The 17,500-nt window shown below is 44.7% G+C and overlaps 3 protein-coding genes across 4 annotated transcripts in view; 2 read left to right on the top strand and 1 right to left on the bottom strand.

The window, feature by feature from the left end:
* The window catches only part of LOC132447742 (beta-1,3-galactosyltransferase 9), a 2,629-nt gene extending 1,297 nt beyond the window's left edge, over positions 1 to 1,332 (bottom strand). Inside the window, exons 1-2 of the mRNA XM_060038680.1 lie at positions 964 to 1,332; positions 1 to 514 (exon numbers count right to left, since the gene is read on the bottom strand). The exon at positions 1 to 514 is cut by the window's left edge and continues 1,297 nt beyond it. Of these exons, the coding sequence (XP_059894663.1) occupies positions 1 to 514; positions 964 to 969 (520 nt within the window). The 5' untranslated portion in view covers positions 970 to 1,332. The remainder of the gene's footprint in view (positions 515 to 963) is intronic.
* Positions 1,333 to 3,344: 2,012 nt separating this feature from the next.
* Positions 3,345 to 9,602, top strand: psmd5 (proteasome 26S subunit, non-ATPase 5). Of its 2 annotated transcripts, XM_060037923.1 has the most exons (10): positions 3,345 to 3,542; positions 3,702 to 3,846; positions 3,930 to 4,043; positions 4,139 to 4,267; positions 4,390 to 4,499; positions 4,686 to 4,828; positions 5,484 to 5,675; positions 5,902 to 6,011; positions 8,570 to 8,710; positions 9,162 to 9,602. In XM_060037923.1, the coding sequence occupies exons 1-10, from the start codon at positions 3,370 to 3,372 to the stop codon at positions 9,417 to 9,419; spliced, it is 1,515 nt and encodes a 504-aa protein (XP_059893906.1). In that variant the 5' UTR covers positions 3,345 to 3,369; the 3' UTR covers positions 9,420 to 9,602. The 2 variants fall into 2 exon arrangements, with proteins under 2 accessions (XP_059893906.1, XP_059893907.1); XM_060037924.1 differs by lacking the exons at positions 8,570 to 8,710; positions 9,162 to 9,602 and adding an exon at positions 8,102 to 8,557.
* A 77-nt stretch (positions 9,603 to 9,679) lies between these two features.
* The window catches only part of kcnt1a (potassium sodium-activated channel subfamily T member 1a), a 25,903-nt gene continuing 18,082 nt past the window's right edge, over positions 9,680 to 17,500 (top strand). Inside the window, exons 1-4 of the mRNA XM_060037922.1 lie at positions 9,680 to 10,546; positions 10,774 to 10,923; positions 16,410 to 16,489; positions 16,755 to 16,890. Of these exons, the coding sequence (XP_059893905.1) occupies positions 10,407 to 10,546; positions 10,774 to 10,923; positions 16,410 to 16,489; positions 16,755 to 16,890 (506 nt within the window). The 5' untranslated portion in view covers positions 9,680 to 10,406. The remainder of the gene's footprint in view (positions 10,547 to 10,773; positions 10,924 to 16,409; positions 16,490 to 16,754; positions 16,891 to 17,500) is intronic.

Here is a 17,500-nt window from a genome sequence, read left to right as displayed (position 1 = left end):
CCACCCAGCGCAGGACCAGCACCGTCTCCTCCTTGGGCCCGTGAGGAGAGGAGTCAGCCACCGCGTTACCCTGCACCAGGTCGCCGTGCCGCTCCGACTCCCTCACCACGGCCTCCTGCGCCGCCGCCGTCTGGATGGAGCCCACGAAGAAGAGGGTCCGCAGGGGGAAGCCTTGGACCCGGGTCTGATTGGCCCAGGAGCGGCGCACCGCGTCCCGCTGGCTGCTGTTGGCCGGCGAGCTTAAGACCAGCGCCAGGAGGAAGAGGTCAGCGTTGAGGCAGGCGCGGGGGTTGGCGATGGGGTAGGCCTGGGAGACGTTGTCCCGGGCGGGATCCATGTCCAGTTTCCGGGCCCTCTCCCTCACATCGAGGACCAGGGCGTCGGTGTACACCCCGGGGGTGGGCTGCAGCAGGTACTCCTCCACCAGGTCGGCCCCGAACAGGAGGGCGTGGAACAGGAGCACGTTGAAGAGCAGGAAGCACCACTGGTGGCCACGCAACCGGCACAGAGATATCTGGGAGAGAGCCAGCAGTGAGAGGGAGAGAGAGAGAGAGAGAGAGAGAGAGAGAGAGAGAGAGAGAGAGAGAGAGAGAGAGAGAGAGAGAGAGAGAGAGAGAGAGAGAGAACTTATTAAGTGAGGTAACAAAACCCTGCTGCTTTAAAAGGGTTGAATATCAGTGATACTGATAAATTAGTTTTTCTACTAATTGATTGTTAGAAATTAGTATTGATTGCATTAAACAAAGGAAGTGCAGAGCTTATTAAGTGAGGTTTTCCTTATTAGTTGACCCCAATAAGTTATATATTGTTAACTTATGCAGGATCGTTAATTTCCTATGCTTACAAATGTCAAACTACAAAAAACTACAAAATGACAAACGACAAAATAACAAATGTCAAACATCATTACATAATCCGCACAATCAATGAAATCATCATCTAGAATCTACACAAACATACTACCTGCATGGTCGGGACCCAAAGAAGTGAACCATTTAATGACCAAAGGTGCTCTGTGTCCGCTCTGCAGCAGCCCCAGAAGACAGCGAGGTCTGGCTCCCTGAGCAGGTAACTCTAGCAGCAGGTAACACTGCACCCCAGGCTGGGGGCTCTTCTGCTCACCAACGTCTACATACTTAATGCCCTCATGCTGCAGGACGTACACGACTGCTTGCGATGTCCTAATAGTTCACAGATTTCTAATCCTTAATACATTTTATTTCTTTGACTTTGTGGTTTCCTGATTTTGATTTCCTCTAATTTGTTTTCCTGGCGTGTTATTTTCATGTGTGTCGGTCATTTAACACAAGTCTCTGCTGCAGCTGGCCTTAAAACAACATACCAGCAGTTGATTGAAACATGGTTCCTACTACAGGTGTGTATCAATTAGGGAGAATCGAGTAAGGGTCTGTCCAGTGGACTGACCAACGCTCTCTATAACCTGTTCCAAATGTAAGACACTTATATGTTGCTCTGAGGGAGTGGCCTATGGCTGATGCTAGTACCAGCTGTAACAGCTATAAACTGTTCCAATGTGCTCTGACCTTCAAAAACGTGTATTCTCTTCACATGTACATTTGTTTTAAGAAAATTGTGGACCTTCCCAGTCCTCTGTCTACTGCTTATTCAGACTGGGTAATGTGTGGACATACTTCACAATGTTTACAGAATACAACTGTTTTTCTAACCAGAGCTCAGCCATCAATCAACTCGATACATGAGGAGTAATGTATGTATGAAAGGTGTCCTTATGAACCAGATTGGTCCTGATTCAATGATCAAAGTGCGCGCCAATGGTATGCTCGGCAAGTTGAACTGTCGCAGAGGTTCAGAGGGCAGGCAAGTCAAAAATGTATAGAGCCATTATGCTGTCCAAACCCTGGTACACTGAATAGGTGTGCGGGGGCTCGGAGGCAAACCTCGGTACAGAGACAGTGGACATGGGGGACGGGGACAAGGGGAAATGTAATCCATCACCCAACAAGTGGCACAGAAAACAGAAAACAGGGTGTCAAATTACCCCCTCTTACAAATTCACATTCACTTGAGGAATGTTTTATTAATTGACCACTGAATGAACCAAATCTAATATTGATGTTGTTGTTGATAATGTTGAATGAAATGATTAAATTGGTTATCTAATGGAATGTGAATAAGTCTATTAACAAATGAAGTCTTGATTATATTAAAAAAAAAAACGTTGCACTGCATATCAACATACCTTGGGATGTTCAGTGTTTCACCTCCCTAATGTGAGTGTCCGTTAACTATTGGTATGGTAAGGGTATGTTTTACCTGATGAGTGGGTGAGCTTCCCTCCACCCAGGACACCTACAAGGCCCAGTGTGTCAGAAAGGCCCTTCTAATCATTGGGGACCCCAGCCACCCCAACCAGAAACAGTTTGAGCTACTGCCGTCAGGGAGGCGGTACCGAAGCCTAAGGGCCAAAACCCAGAGGATGACAAACAGTTTTTCCCCCAAGCAGTCAGGCTCCTTGAGAAACACACTTCCCCCAAACCATCCGCACGCACACTACAACAACAGACAGTATTTACAGTATTTAACCACATACTTGTCTATTGCATTTGCACAGCATTTATTTATTGCACAATAACACTACCTGTGGCTGCTACCACTACCACTTGAACACCCTACACTTAACACTTTATTACACCTCGTTATTTATTATTATTATTATTGATGCTACTACTTATTTAATATATTTTACTTAGTTTTTCTTATGGTTTATTATCTTTATTTATTCTATCTTGTACTGTTGCTGCTATGTTTTGAGGAACCAAGCCTCTAGTGTACTATACAATAAGATGTAATAAAAGTGATTCTGATTCTTATTCTACCTCACTAATGTGAGCGTCAGTTAACTATTGGTAAGGGTTGGGCGTGCGTTGATCCAGGTTACAATCAGGAAGAGGATTTATTTGATAGAGCGCAATCGCATACACAGTTGTTGTAGTGCAGTATGGTGTAGAGCTGCATCCTCTCCAGTGTCAACAAAACTCAACATTGTTTGTGAATTGTTCAAGACAAAAGTATAAAGACATAAAAAAAATTACAAAGGATTTATTTTACCAAAATAACAACTTTCTTTAGCTGTCACACAGGCACACTCAGTTCGTGAGATGTTGCGACAGAACCCAAAATAATAGAATATAATCTGATATAATTTAATAAAATACAATCTGATATGATATATAATGGTATATAGCATAGCTGATGAACTACTGCTACATAGATCAGTATGTAGAAGTATATATTACTACATTTATTAACAAATCTCGCGATACATAAGTCACGTGGCCTTTGTGTGAACCTGACGATTGGCTGTCGCTTTCCACAACATGATCCGTCATGGCGGCGTCCATAGACAGCTTGTTGGCGGAAATCTCCGATATTGAAGATCCAATTGAAGAACTCAAACATCTGAAAACAGCGATTCTATCCATCCCAATAAGCGCACTGCGTGACTCGGTCACAGGAGATCGTTTCGACGTCATTTTCTCCCTTCTGAGCACAACTGAAAGGTTGGTTTTGTCCATACAGTGGAGTCTGATCAGTCTGCTGAGTCAGTCTACTACATCCCTATTGTTGACAACGAAGATACAGTAATTCATGTCCTCATTAGCTTATGTGTATGCATACATTCGTATTATACTGTGATTGAATGTCATTGGTTTATCCAGGGAACAGATTGAGTTATGTGTCGACATTCTGGAGCGCCTCTTGGTGGCCCTCAGCCCGGTGTCCCTGGCCCAGGACTTCAGAGAGGCTCTACAGGGGGGGTTAACTCATCACGCCGAGGGGGTGAAGATACTGGCCTTAACACAGGTACTATCCACTTAATCTATGTGGTGTTTCAATACAGCATTGGCCCTGTCATGCGTTGTATCGTTTATACTTTCCCTCATCAGATCGGTAGGATAGTGGCCCATCCAGAGGCTGTCACTGAAATCCTTAACAACGATGACATCCTTCAAGAGGTTATTCACTGCATTGGTGGGGATCACATAGCCGTGGCCAAACAGGTGACCATATTAAATGATCCACACCTCCTAGAAGCACTTTTAGACATGGTCCAGAAGCACAGGGTTGATCTTTATTCATTTTGCTTTTCTTGTAGGCCATTTTGTCCCTGTCCAAACTGAGCCACTCCAAGGCCGGCCTGGACAAACTGTTCCGCAGCAGTCTTCTCAAAGACATGAAGGATGTGATGGAGATAAGCGACATTGTCCGATACAGAGTTTATGAGGTAAAATTATTCCGATTTCATAAACGTCAAAATCTGATCTTCTGTCTGGCATGGATAGGTGCTTGAAATGACCCTGAGTGCACTAACAATAAGTTTGTTGTTTTTATGGATCGCTTCCTAAGCTGGTGGTGGACATAGCGTCTGTGTCTGACATCTCCCTGGGCTACTGCGCCAGTAGCAGCTTCATCTCCCAGCTGCTGGCTGAGCTGATGGGAGAGGACGTTCTGATCAGGTAGTCACAGCTAGACGACTGACACAAACAAACGCGGACACGCACTCACACACAACGTGATGTCTAAGAACACTGGAAACAGTTGGCTGTTTATGTTAGAGCCTTTATTCTTCCTGAAGTAACAGTCTTAACCCTTCCATTGCTGATTCCTTCACTGTCTTCTTGCGTGATGTTTGCTGCCTACAGGGCAACAGCCATCGAGATGGTGACAGGTCTGGCCCAGAGCCAGCATGGACGCCAGCACCTGGCCCAGCAGGGGGTGATGGACAAGATCTCCAACATGATCAAAGGAGCCAACACAGACCCCTTCTCCTCCCTGTACCTCCCTGGTGAGTCCCAGATGGTAGGGCTGAGCGATTGATGGAATTTTGATTGCAATTTCGATTTTAGCGTCAAACGATCAAAAAACTAATATCGAGTTTTCGATTTTCTTTTTTTATTAAATGTTATAAAGAAAGTGCAGAATAGCTGGATACATATCTGTACATTATTTTAGATTTGAACATTTTCTATTAGACCATTTTGTGTTTGTATTTTGTGGGAGAGACATGCTGAAAAAATACATCATGCTTTCAAAGTGAAAATTAAAAGTTTAAATAATCGTGATTTCAATATTATCCAAAATTATCGTGATTTTCCATATTCGAGCAGCCCTACCAGACGGTGAAGTAATTAAACAAGTTGAAGTTTATTGCCATTATTTAGTTATAACTGTTGTTATCACGGCCAACGCAAGACGCTTTAGCATAGCGTGTGGGGCGAAACAGCAGGAAGGACGTGCTAAATTAGTACCTATTCCCTGATTTCCTTGACTTCCGGGGGCCAAGTGTCACATTGATGAGCGGTGCAACGTCGCGCCTTGCGCTGAAAATATTTGGAAAAATATGTTAACTTTTTATGTGCTTCTAAAAAACACTTGAAACGAGCGGCGAGGGTACAAGCAACGTGCCTCTGAGTGATGGCCCTGGAATGCCTCTTCTGTAGGGCTGGTGAAGTTCTTTGGGACCCTGGCGATCACAGACAGCCCCCAGCAGGTGTGTGAGATGTACCCGGCCTTCCAGAACAAGGTGTTTGAGATGGCCCTGGACCCCGACCCAGTCATGACCGGGGTGGCTCTGGACACGCTGGGCCTACTGGGCTCAACCGTGGAGGGCAAACAGGTCCTACAGAAGACCGGTGAGTGTGGCAGTTCCATTTATTCAGCTGCAGCAGTTTGATGGCATACAATGTGACCTCTAGCAGGCTGTTGTTCACTGAAGGGATCAGAAATTAGAATGAATTAGTCCCTTTTTTAAGAGCAAATGCTGATTAAATTCCTTTTAATTATTGAATGACAGCTTGGGCACTGCTGTCATGAATACACAATGAAGTATTTTAAGTATCCGTTTCTTGTATGTTACAGGAGAACAGTTCAAGGCAGTGTTGGTCAGAATGAGCCAGCTGGCCCATCTGGGAGCCACGGAGATGAGGGTGCGCAGCCTGGATGCCATCGCTCAGCTGCTCAATCTAGAGGTGGGCCTCCTCTTCTTTTACATGTTGTCCTCTAACTCATGGTTGTATCAAAAGAACCCCACAAGTTATTCTGACAACAACCAAAGAACACAAGGCAAACTATCATATTTGGAGTAACAACAACAGTTATGTTTTTTTTGCATATTTAGATGAACATTTTGATTTTATATTAGTGTGGTTGCAAAACCGGCCACATTATTAACATGTTTCTTGTAATTTGTATTTTTTGCCAACTGCCAATTTTTTTGCAATTCAGTGCAGTGCGCTATTTTTGAGATTTAAAATAATTGATATACCGTACTTTATATTTATAGTTCTTAATATTATTTAACATGAGCTAAAATCCAATCCTGAACACCAAGGGGTTGTCATACACATATTTAAACCGCAAGTTAGGAGGTCCTTACTTCTGAAAAGTACTATTTTGGCCTTATTGGACATACTAAATATTTTTGCCTCAAAGACCCATAAAGTCTGTCTGGATAGATTTAGCTGTACCTTGAAATATTTGGGCAATGTGGTCAATTTTGACTGGATAGCTCCAAGAAATATGTTGTCAATTTCAGATTTCCAATGTTGCAGGTGCTCAGCAAGCTGTTTTTTTAATGGAAGTCAAGGAAACTTAGTACACATATAAACTATTGGTACACATAGAAAGAAACTAAACAAAAAAGCCCCATAATTCAATCAATCACAAGTCTGCTTCAAAACTGCGACATCTCTTCCCTACTCATAAGCCTTGCTAGCATTAGCATGTTAGCATTCTCATGGAATATTGTGCACCATATGTTAGCTAATGCAACCACACAGATTTTCTTCAGAAAATGCACCTGCAGTGATGTTATTATTATTATTATTATTATTATTATTATTATTATTATTATTATTATTAGTGGTAGTCAAGTGCATAATGGGAGATCTGTTGGGTATACTACAAAGCGGCTGAACATACACAGCCTGTCTTTGGAAACCTGGATCGAGAAATACAAAACTCACAAAACAATGAGCGTTACCTTAAAAGGGGCGTTTATCGCGTTATTTTACTCACCTTTACAAAATGGATTGCTCAAGAGCAGTATATTTCACTCAAGAGGAACAGATAGTCATAATGAACTCCTATGAGGAGTTCAAGAATCAGATAACAGCTATGGGAAACACAGTGGCACATAATAAGGCTAGGGATGCGTGCTGGCAAAAATTTGCAGATTGTGTAAATTCGTAAGTGAAAGGATTCTGCATATTGTTTAAAAAATAACTTGAGAAAAAAAAGAATTGTTCCCCATTAATCCCAATAGAGTGATGATGATTTCAAAATGCAAGGGCAACGTTATGCTTTATGCTTTAATTTAGGGATTTGAATACATCCTATGTAAGAAATGTATGGCATACCCTAACGCCCGTGACTGGGGTTCAAATCTCGCCTGTCCATCATCATGCCTTTTACCCCCATCTAGATGTGGTGCCAGCACGGCCTTGAGAACATGGGTTCAAGTTCTTAATAAGCACAAAAATATAATTCCATAACCTTTAGCGAATAATTATATTCCATATGACAATATGGAATATGAGTATTGGGACCAAAGCTCTCGATCTACCGGTCGATCTTCGTTCCTATCCTCACCTATGGTCATGAGGGCTGGGTGATGACCGAAAGGACGAGATCGCGGGTACAAGCGGCCGAGATGAGTTTTCTCAGAAGGGTGGCTGGCGTCTCCCTTAGGGATAGGGTGAGAAGCTCAGCCATCTGTGAGGAACTCGGATTAGAGCCGCTGCTCCTTTACCTAGAAAGGAGTCAGCTGAGGTGGTTCGGGCATCTGGTAAGGATGCCCACTGGGCGCCTTCCTTGGGAGGTGTTTCAGGCACGTCCAGTGGGGAGGAGACCTCGGGGAAGACCCAGGACTAGGTGGAGAGATTATATCTCAACACTGGCCTGGGAACGCCTCGGGATCCCCCCGTCAGAGTTGGTCAATGTGGCCCGGGAAAGGGAAGTCTGGGGCCCCCTGCTTGAGCTGCTCCCCCCGCGACCCGACCCCGGATAAGCGGACGAAAATGAGATGAGATGAGATGAGAAACCTGTATAACTCATAAAGAATATTCTCAGGCAATGGCAAGGGATCGGATCTGTCCCGAAAGACCCTCAGTCCCCGGAGAGACCCCAGTACGATACGTACTCTGAGGTCCACGGGAACACCCACAAATGGTGACGACATCGTCAAAGGAGGGGCTTGGAAGCTGCGCTAAGGTTTAAGTAGCCGATCCAACCCGAAAGTCTTAGCTGATAACCTTCTCCCGACCAGGTTTGGTTGGCAGCATAATAATGTCACCATGGTGATACAGCAACGCTAAAAGCGACTTTCGTTTCACAACTAACCTAGGCTTTGAGTGCAGCAAACCTCGCTAACCCACTAATCAAGGTTTGTAGTATACCCTACGGGAGATTTCAATGCATGGCAAAAACAACAGAGTGCACAATTCAGTATGAATAAAAAGTATCATGCATGGTTTTTATGTTGTGCCGCCTGAAGTGGCCTCTGAAATAAAGTGTGTTGGGTCTGCAGGTAGAACACCAGACCGAGGATCTCTTGGCTCTGACAGAGTCCTGGTTCCTCCTGCTGGCCAACAAGCCCATGGACATGATCACCAACATCTGCACCCAGCCCTTCCCTGAGCTGCACTGCAGCGGCCTGCGTGTCTTCACAGTGAGTCCCACAACTCAACAACACACTAACGGCGTGTTCCCACCGGCGGGTGCGCCTCGGCCCAGCACGCCTTGGCCCAGTAGTGAAGGTGCAGCTTGACACAGCTCAGTTACGGCTCGCGTTTCCACCGCCGACAGCATTGTGACCTCATACGAGCCCGACACAGTGGCGCCTTCTAATAAATGAATAAAAAAAAAGCATGAATAATATGTTGGCCACTATATTTGATAGTTTTGCACTTCAACAACTCTTTGGATGCATGTCCCTCAAGAAAATGGAAGAAACTATTGACCAATTGGCCTACAACTTGACACTGCATATAGTCATGCAGTGTCAAGGAGGTTTGGCAATAGACTTCCAACCAAGCTTTACACGCAGTGCATTCCCTGTTTTCCCCTAAAATACAAATACGTATGTTTGAACCAGTCTGTGTGTGTTCTTAAACTCCCAGGCCATCGCACCTCAACCCTGGGGTCAGAGGCTGATGATCGGCACGCCCAGCTTCATGGAGTTCATCGTGGACCGCTCCACAGGGAAGACCAAGGAAGCCAAGGATGCCAAGTTTGCACTGGTGGGGGCTCTGGTGAGCACGTCCACAGCCGCCACCATCCTCGGGAGCCGGAACTACCTGCAGCTGAGGACCTACCTGAGAGAGGGGGCGTACTATGTGGCAGCGGTGGCTGCCGTCAGCACGGATGGAGCCGAATAATTGTTCTTTGTATTGTTTTTGTTTTTTTTGAAATAAAAATGAGTGTAGGGGTTACAATGTATGCTTGGTAAATGATTGAATTCTAATTCCTTATCGAGCTGTATGAGTTGGCATGTTCATGGTTGGATATGCCAGTTATGATGAAGCCCATTCAAAATAAACAATTCTTTGAATACATTTAGATTGCGTGTTTAAGTGCAAATTATTTACCTTTCAATTTTTTTTCTTTAATATTTAATTTAGATTAATCCAAGTTCCACACTATGACACAAACTCTTTAAAGTCATTACATAAGGTGTTCTTAACATGCCGTTACAATTTCATATTTTATGTTAGATTCTAAACCTACCGTTAAAATTGAATGGTATATGCCAACCAACATTTTTTAATCCTTAAATGACATTTGGAGAATGCATTATTCTGTTTATTCATACAAATTGCTTCCTTGGCCTGGGTTCATTGAAGACGGTTTTCTGTCTAGGATTACTTGTATTCTGTATATTCTGTACTTTATGTTAGCCGGAGGCATTACATTTAGGGTTAGGGCAGCATTACCCTTTCCAAGTTCATGTGAACATTATGATTGAAGTGGCCTTCATTATCCACTTGGGGGCGCTAGGCCTCTGTCATCAATCATTAGACATTTATGTCCTGGGTTTTCTCTGGAGAAGGCTGTTAAAACTGTACGTCCATTACTCCTAGTCATTTGTATGTTATCTAAATAAGTATGTACCTGTGTATGGATTTCAGACCTCGAGGCTTCTCCCAGTGCATTATTGGATAATTGATCATAAGCGATGAATTCATGGAGGTATCTATTTGTGACTCACCGAAGCTGCGTTTCATAAAAAAACTCCCAAACAGCCCCTGGTTGATGTGTGACAGAAATATCCAGGACGACAGTGGGTGTGAAGGTACAGAGTTAGTCTGCCTGGTACCTGTCTTGGAGAGGGACTTTCAGGACCGCTGGAGCGCAGACCTGGACCGATGACCCGGGAAGTGAAGTCTACAGACAGAGACCTGACATCCATCCCGACTGATGGGTCTCCCGTCAACATGTGCTCTGAATGTTACATCAACCAGACATTTGTCAACGATGATGGGACAACAAACGATCACAAAACAAGGTAAGACCAACGCAATCTGGTGCGCAAATAACTTTGCATTGCATTTTATTTGATTGTTAGCCTATACTTGTGTGATCTTGTCAGATAATCACTATTAAATAAATCAAAATATATAGGCTTTATATTATAACAATACAAAATTAAATAATTTAATCAAATTAACTTAATAATAACATCACATTTTTACCTCCAAAATGGGTGATATTTGCATGGTTTGACCCCCCCAGCTCCACCCCGGTTTCTCCCCAGTGCGACCCCTTCAAAAGCGGGATCATCTTGGACACCTCCACCCTGGAGAGCCAGGTGCCCCCCCTAGCACCCCGCTTCCGCTTCAGGGACTTTCTTCTTGGAGACCAGGGCTTCCAGAACAACGACAGGTTGCACACACACACGCACGCACGCACGCACATACACGCACATACACGCGCACACACACACACACACACACACACACACACACACACACACACACACACACACACACACACACACACACACACACACATAGATACACAAGTGGTAGAGTGGATAGGAAAAGACAATACGATATATTTATTGTCAATTGTTGTTAACAGTCTAGGCTTTGGCATCAAATCCATCTTGCTGTCATTGTATGGGTGGTGTTTGGAGTGATGTACTGTCATGTTTGAGTGTAGTCTTGCCTTCTCTCTAATATTAAGTTCCAAGGCCACAGGCATTCCGATATTGAAAGTATGAGCAATGTTGTTATAAATTGCCATTTAAAAACCTTTCCCTTGCCCAGTCAGTCAGCCCTAGGCGTTATAATAAATTGTAATCAGCTGCAATTTTCTGCTTTGAGTCTATTCAATTGTTGTAAAAAAAAAAAAATCTGTGAAGTGTTAAAGCTAGGGAAGGTATTTCAATTTAAATGTTTTTGGTTTAAATGCTCTTTATCGCCCAACAGTAATCAATTATAAATTGCTCGGACAATTATTTTTTATAATCCGGTATCTGTGGCAGGCATGTAATAATAAGCCCTTCCAATCAATTCATACGGCCCGAATGAAGTGAGTGCTGAAGTGCGTTCATCCATGAGGAGTCTTCCACGAGGCAGTAGACCTGCTGCTGGAGCCAGCGAGCTGGTCACCTGTAGGGATTGGGATTTTTTTTTAATTGAATACTTCCAAAATATATCTTACTCTGGCCAGTTCCTCCAGATCGCCTAGACTAGCTTGATTCCATTTACCTGCCCAAAACAACAGCCCATAACTGTGTGCTAATGATAAGTAGAATCAAAAATAATAAAACAAATTTGCACTCCTATTTATTCCTACTCCGTTCTCTTGACTTTACACTATAAAGCCTCTTTGCTTCATTGAGTCGGCTCCTCATCCTGCACCAAAGCAGGGGAAGTGGGGGTGTGAGAGTCTGCAGACGTCATCACAACAGTCAATGTGTGGGAGGGTGAAGTGGTTTAGTGTTTCTGTGCCTAATCCAACACACAGACACATCACAGGTCCTTCATTCAAAACATGGGCTCCAAAGAGATGGGGTGTGGGGTGTGTTTGTGTGTGTGGGGGGGGGGAGCAATAGATGAAAACGGGGCAGAGCAATAGATGAAAACATTTATATTCACTCAAAACAAAAACGACATGTTTTGGCACGGTTTTTGAACGACCGTTAACCGTAGAGCCAACATCATCTCTATTCTGTAGACTAACGGTGGTCCTGTTGCCGTTTAGCTGGGACAAGGACCGGTTTGGGGGTCTTGTCTAAGCAGAAGGTTGCCGTGGCAACATGCCTAGAACATGACGTGAGCAGCAGAGGTAAGAAGAGAACGAGACAGAGAGGATTGTGAAACGTGTGATAACTTTGTTCGTATCTCAATAGACGTTTGCCAGAGAAGATAATCCGATGTCCTTTCATGCAATAATAATAATAATAAATTTAATTTAGAGGCGCCTTTCAAGACACCCAAGGTCACCTTACAGAGCATATAGTCATCATAAATCGTTTAAAAAACAAAATATTGTGGAAAAAAATTAAATAAAATAAAAAAATAAAATAAATAAATAAATAAGTAAATATAATAAATAAAAAAATAAAACAAAAACAAGACAAAACAAAACAAACAAACAATCAAAACAGTGATCAGTTAGACGTTGTGTGCGAGTTTGAACAGGTGAGTTTTGAGTTGTGACTTGAAGGTTGTAATGGTGTCTGACTGTTTTATGTGTGGGGGGAGGGAGTTCCAGAGCCTGGGTGCTGAACAGCTGAATGACCGGGCACCCATTGTAGTGAGTCGTGATGTGGGGATACATAGTAGTCCAGCAGAGGTTGAGCGGAGGGAGCGGGAGGGAGTGTATTCTTGGAGGAGGTCGCAGAGGTAACTGGGGGCTAGGTTGTGAAGAGCTTTGTAGGGGAGGAGTAGGGTTTTGTATTGGATGCGGTAGTGTACTGGGAGCCAGTGAAGTTGGATGAGGACAGGGGTGATGTGGTCAGATGATTTGGTGCGGGTGATGATCCGGGCGGCTGAGTTCTGAATAATCTGCAGTCTGTTGATGAGTTTGGTGGGGAGTCAGGTGAGGAGGGCGTTGCAGTAGTCTATGCGTGATGTGACAAATGAGTGAACTAGGATTTCAGTGCTGGATTGGGTCAGTGATGGGCGGAGTCTGGCGATGTTGCGGAGGTGGAAGAATGCAGTCCGGGTGATGTTGTGAATATGGGGTGCGAATGAGAGGGTGTTGTCGAGGATGACGCCGAGGCTCTTGACTTTGGAGGAGAAGGGCACTGGGAATCCATCAATGATTATGAGTGGAGCTGGGGTGTGTTGTGATTTAGTGAGGGTGGATTTGGATCCGATGAGCAGCTCAACCAGCTCCGGATCTCTTCCAGGCACGTGATGAGGGAGGTGGGGGGGATGGCAGCGGTGGGTTTGGTGGAGATGTAGACCTGTGTGTCGTCAGCGTAGCAGTGAAAATGGACCCCATGGTGACGGAGGAGTGTGCCCTGCGGGAGGAGGTAAGTGGTGAACAGGAGTGGACCCAAGACTGACCCCTGGGGGACACCCAGTGAGACACCTGAACACCCAGAGAGACACCTGAACACCCAGACTTGTGGTTGCTTAGTTGAACGAATTGTTGATTTCGGTGAGGTAGGATGTAAACCAGGAGAGTGCAGCACCAGAGATCCCATTGCCAGCCAGGCGGTTCAGGAGCAGAGGGTGGGAGATGGTGTCGAATGCTGCACTGAGATCGAGGAGGATGAGAATGGTGGAGTAATCCAGAGTCGGCTGCAAGGAGGAGGTCGTTGGTGATTTTGACTAGGGCTGTTTCGGTGCTGTGTTTTGGACGGAAGCCAGAATGGAACGGTTCGTGGAGATTGTTTGTGTCGAGGTGGGACTGTAGTTGTGTGGCAACCACCCTTTCAAGTGTTTTGGAGATGAAAGGGAGATTGGAGATGGGCCGGTAATGGTTAAGGTCAGTTGGGTCAGCACCAGGTTTTTTCAGGATGGGAGTGATGGCAGCCAGCTTGAGAGTGGGGGGTACAGTACCAGTAGTGAGGGAGGAGTTAATTATGTTGGTGATCATGGGGGAGATGGACGGTAGACATGCTTTGACAAGTTTAATGCAATGTCTAGTTTAAACTGGTAAAATGAAAAAAACAGGCTGCCTCAAAATGTAAAACATAGAAGATGAATTGTTTTAACCGTTGAAGGCTAATGTTAGTATAGCGTAGAGCTGCATCCCGCTGAGTGTCCACTAGGGGACCCCGACCTGGGGCCCCTGGGGGCCGGGGTCCTCTGGTAGTGACACTGTAGGGGACCCCGACCTGGGGCCCCTGGGGGCCGGGTTCCTCTGGTAGTGACACTGTAGGGGACCCCGACCTGGGGCCCCTGGGGGCTGGGGTCCTCTGGTAGCGACACTGTAGGGGACCCCGACCTGGGGCCCCTGGGGGCCGGTTTCCTCTGGTAGTGACACTGTAGGTGACCCCGACCTGGGGCCCCTGGGGACACTGGGGGGTTCTTCTGGTAGCGACACTGTAGGGGACCCCGTCCTGGGGCCCCAGGGGACACTGGACAGAGGCAGACAGATGATCTAGATACAATTGTTTTCATGCTCTACATATCTGCGAATACTTGCTATCAAGAGATGTGCATCCTAACAACACAATTAATTCACTTTTTAAAGATATATAATCATTTGTGCAAATAGAGTTTGAGATGAGAATGTGAAATTCGCCCAGTGTTTGCAAAGTATTGTATGAATAATGTTGGAAAGGAACTGACGCGGAAGCATTTCCCATTCAACCGTAAACTGTTCCGGAAGTAGCCTGCTGCTATCTTTGGGCCAATCCTCATCATTATGTTACCCGGAGGCTTACATGCTGATAGGGTTACCAGGCCTCCATGGCTCAGGGTCCATTCTATATGCATTATAACTTCCTGCACTATTTTATGATTCCTAGAAGTAGTCCTTCCTGTACTCATCTCCCAGAGTCTTCAGCTCTCTGACGTCCCGCGGACCGATTGGCTGCTGATCCCAAACGTTCCCATCTTGCTGAGATTTGGTGGCAACTAGTCGATTACATTATGTAACGTCAGACTACGAGAAACGGCCCGGTTCTCCCTAGTGTGCCAGACACTTTCTGTGTAAGTGTGTGTGTGTGTGTGTGTGTGTGTGTGTGTGTGTGTGTGTGTGTGTGTGTGTGTGTGTGTGTGTGTGTGTGTGTGTGTGTGTGTGTGTGTGTGTGTGTGTGTGTGTGTGTGTGTGTGTGCGTGTGTGCGTGTGTGTGTGTGTGTGGTCCTCCCTTCTCGATCTAAACTTCTCGAGCACATAAAGCACACATAACCTTTGAGAACATTAATAATGAGAGTCGATCAACTTTGATATGTTGAATATATGATTAGCTATAATGGGGGTTGAACTGCGTGATCTGTTTTGTAGCTCATGCTGGAGTCTCCTGTTCTATCAGCCAGGCTCTGCTCATGGAGGCTGTCCACTGCCAACCTGGTGCTTCTCTTAATCCTGTGTTCCATTAGTCACGGGAGTGCTCATGAAATGGTGTGAACTCTATTTAAGCCTTAATAACATGCCTTCATGCCAAAATGGCTTCGTTTGAGTAATACAAAGTTTATATCTCACTCCTACTATCTCTCTTGCTCTTCCCTTGTGTTGCTCTCACATACTTCTTCAGCCCATATGACACCAAATGCAAATGTTACAAAGCCAATTACACATAGTTCTTAAGTTCTTAAGTAATTTGTGCAATGCATGGGATACATCTTAGGCATTGAATTTCAGTATTTCCTCTTTCATGCCGTTTTATATATTTTCTTATTATAATCATGTCTTTTAACTGCATGTTGTAAATCTCTTCATGTACTGGAAAATATGATAACTGAAGATGGTGATCTTCTCTTCTGCCTTCCTTCCTCTCTTTTTCTCTTCCCCTTCCTTCTCTCTCTCCTCTCAACCTCCCTCTTTCTCCTTCTTCTCTCTTTCTCTTCCCCTTCCTTCTCACTCCTCTCCCTCTCCCTCTCTCTCTCTCTCTCTCTCTCTCTCTCTCTCTCTCTCTCTCTCCCTCTCTCTCTCTTTCTCTCCTCTCTCTCTCTCTCTCTCTCTCTCTCTCTCTCTCTCTCCCTCTCCCTCTCCCTCTCTCTCTCTCTCTCTCTCTCTCTCTCTCTCTCTCTCTCTCTCTCCCTCTCCCTCTCCCTCTCTCTCTTTCTCTCTCTCCTCTCTCTCTCTCTCTCTCTCTCTCTCTCTCTCTCTCTCTCTCTCTCTCTCTCTCTCTCTCTCTCTCTCTCTCTCTCTCTCTCTCTCTCTCTCTCTCTCTCTCTCTCTCTTTCTCTCTCTCTCTGTTTCTCTCTCCCTCTCTCTGTGTGTCTCTCTCTCCCCGTCAGGGTCCAGGTAGAGTTCTACGTGAATGAAAACACCTTCAAGGAGCGCCTGAAGCGGTTCTTCATTAAGAACCAGAGATCCAGTAAGTGATGCTGGGCGATCTCTTGCATAATAAAGAAAGGTTCCCCGAGTCAATCGAGGAAGATAATCAATGAACCCTGCCCTATTGACTCAGAGGAAAAACACCTTGCCGTACTACTTATACCAGAGGACTTTCTGAAAGTAACACATTTGCTATCTCCTTGATCATATCCCTAATTCAAAATGTCCAAACGGGAGCTCTTCATTAAAATACATGTGACGAATGATAAACTGATGGATGATCAATATGTCGTGCCTCTGTGCAGGCCTGAGGATCCGTGTGTTAAACTTCTCCCTGAAGCTGCTCACCTGCCTGCTGTACATCATCCGAGTGATGACTGACATGCCCATCCAGGGGCCCAGCTCTGGCCATAGCCCAGGACAACCCGTATCTACCAAATGGTCTGTTTTCTTTTTATTCTGAAGTCCTCTTTTCACTCTGTATTATCTTTTGGAAGATAAGTGCTGCAACGCCTCCTTTTTTGTACACTTTGTGTTCTTTATATTTTCGAGACATGCAAAATGAAGACAGATGTACAATCGTTGAACATGTTCTCTATAATTCTTGTCGCACCAATTTTTTTTCTATAATTATAGTTGAAGCAGGCTTTAATGGTGTGTAGAGCTTAGTGGCATTTAGCACAACAGACTTGTAGAAATGGAATTTAATATTCATAAGCATGTTTTAATTAATGCATACTGCATTGGAAATATGAATAGTTGTGCTATTGGTGCCTTAGAATAAGCCCTTTATCGTCCCTTTATAAGCCCTTTATCGTATAATTGTTTAGCATAATCACTATCTTACTTGCATTGTGTGACCACTAGTCTTACAGACTAAATAACAAAAATAATTTATGAATCTTCAATCTTGATACTTCCTTGATGTTCCTTGATGACATGGTACACCTTACAGGCCAGTACAGGCCACCATAGCTTCTCCTACATCTGTCACCTCACTGCTAGAAGTAACTCAATCCCATGCACTGCACCTCAAGTCTTTCACCATCAC

The sequence above is a fragment of the Gadus macrocephalus genome, chromosome 19 (genome assembly GCF_031168955.1).
Source record: "Gadus macrocephalus chromosome 19, ASM3116895v1".
NCBI lineage: Eukaryota > Metazoa > Chordata > Actinopteri > Gadiformes > Gadidae > Gadus > Gadus macrocephalus.
Note: the sequence above shows the minus strand (reverse complement) of the source record. Positions and strands in the feature narration are given on the sequence as shown.

What these genes read in the sequence shown, in the direction of transcription:
- psmd5 (XM_060037923.1), top strand. Translation starts at nt 3,370, where the DNA reads ATGGCGGCGTCCATAGACAGCTTGTTGGCGGAAATCTCCGATATTGAA. An exon ending in TCCGATACAGAGTTTATGAG is followed by an intron (nt 4,268 to 4,389) that starts GTAAAATTATTC and finishes TCGCTTCCTAAG; the next exon opens with CTGGTGGTGGACATAGCGTC. An exon ending in GCGGCCTGCGTGTCTTCACA is followed by an intron (nt 8,711 to 9,161) that starts GTGAGTCCCACA and finishes TTAAACTCCCAG; the next exon opens with GCCATCGCACCTCAACCCTG.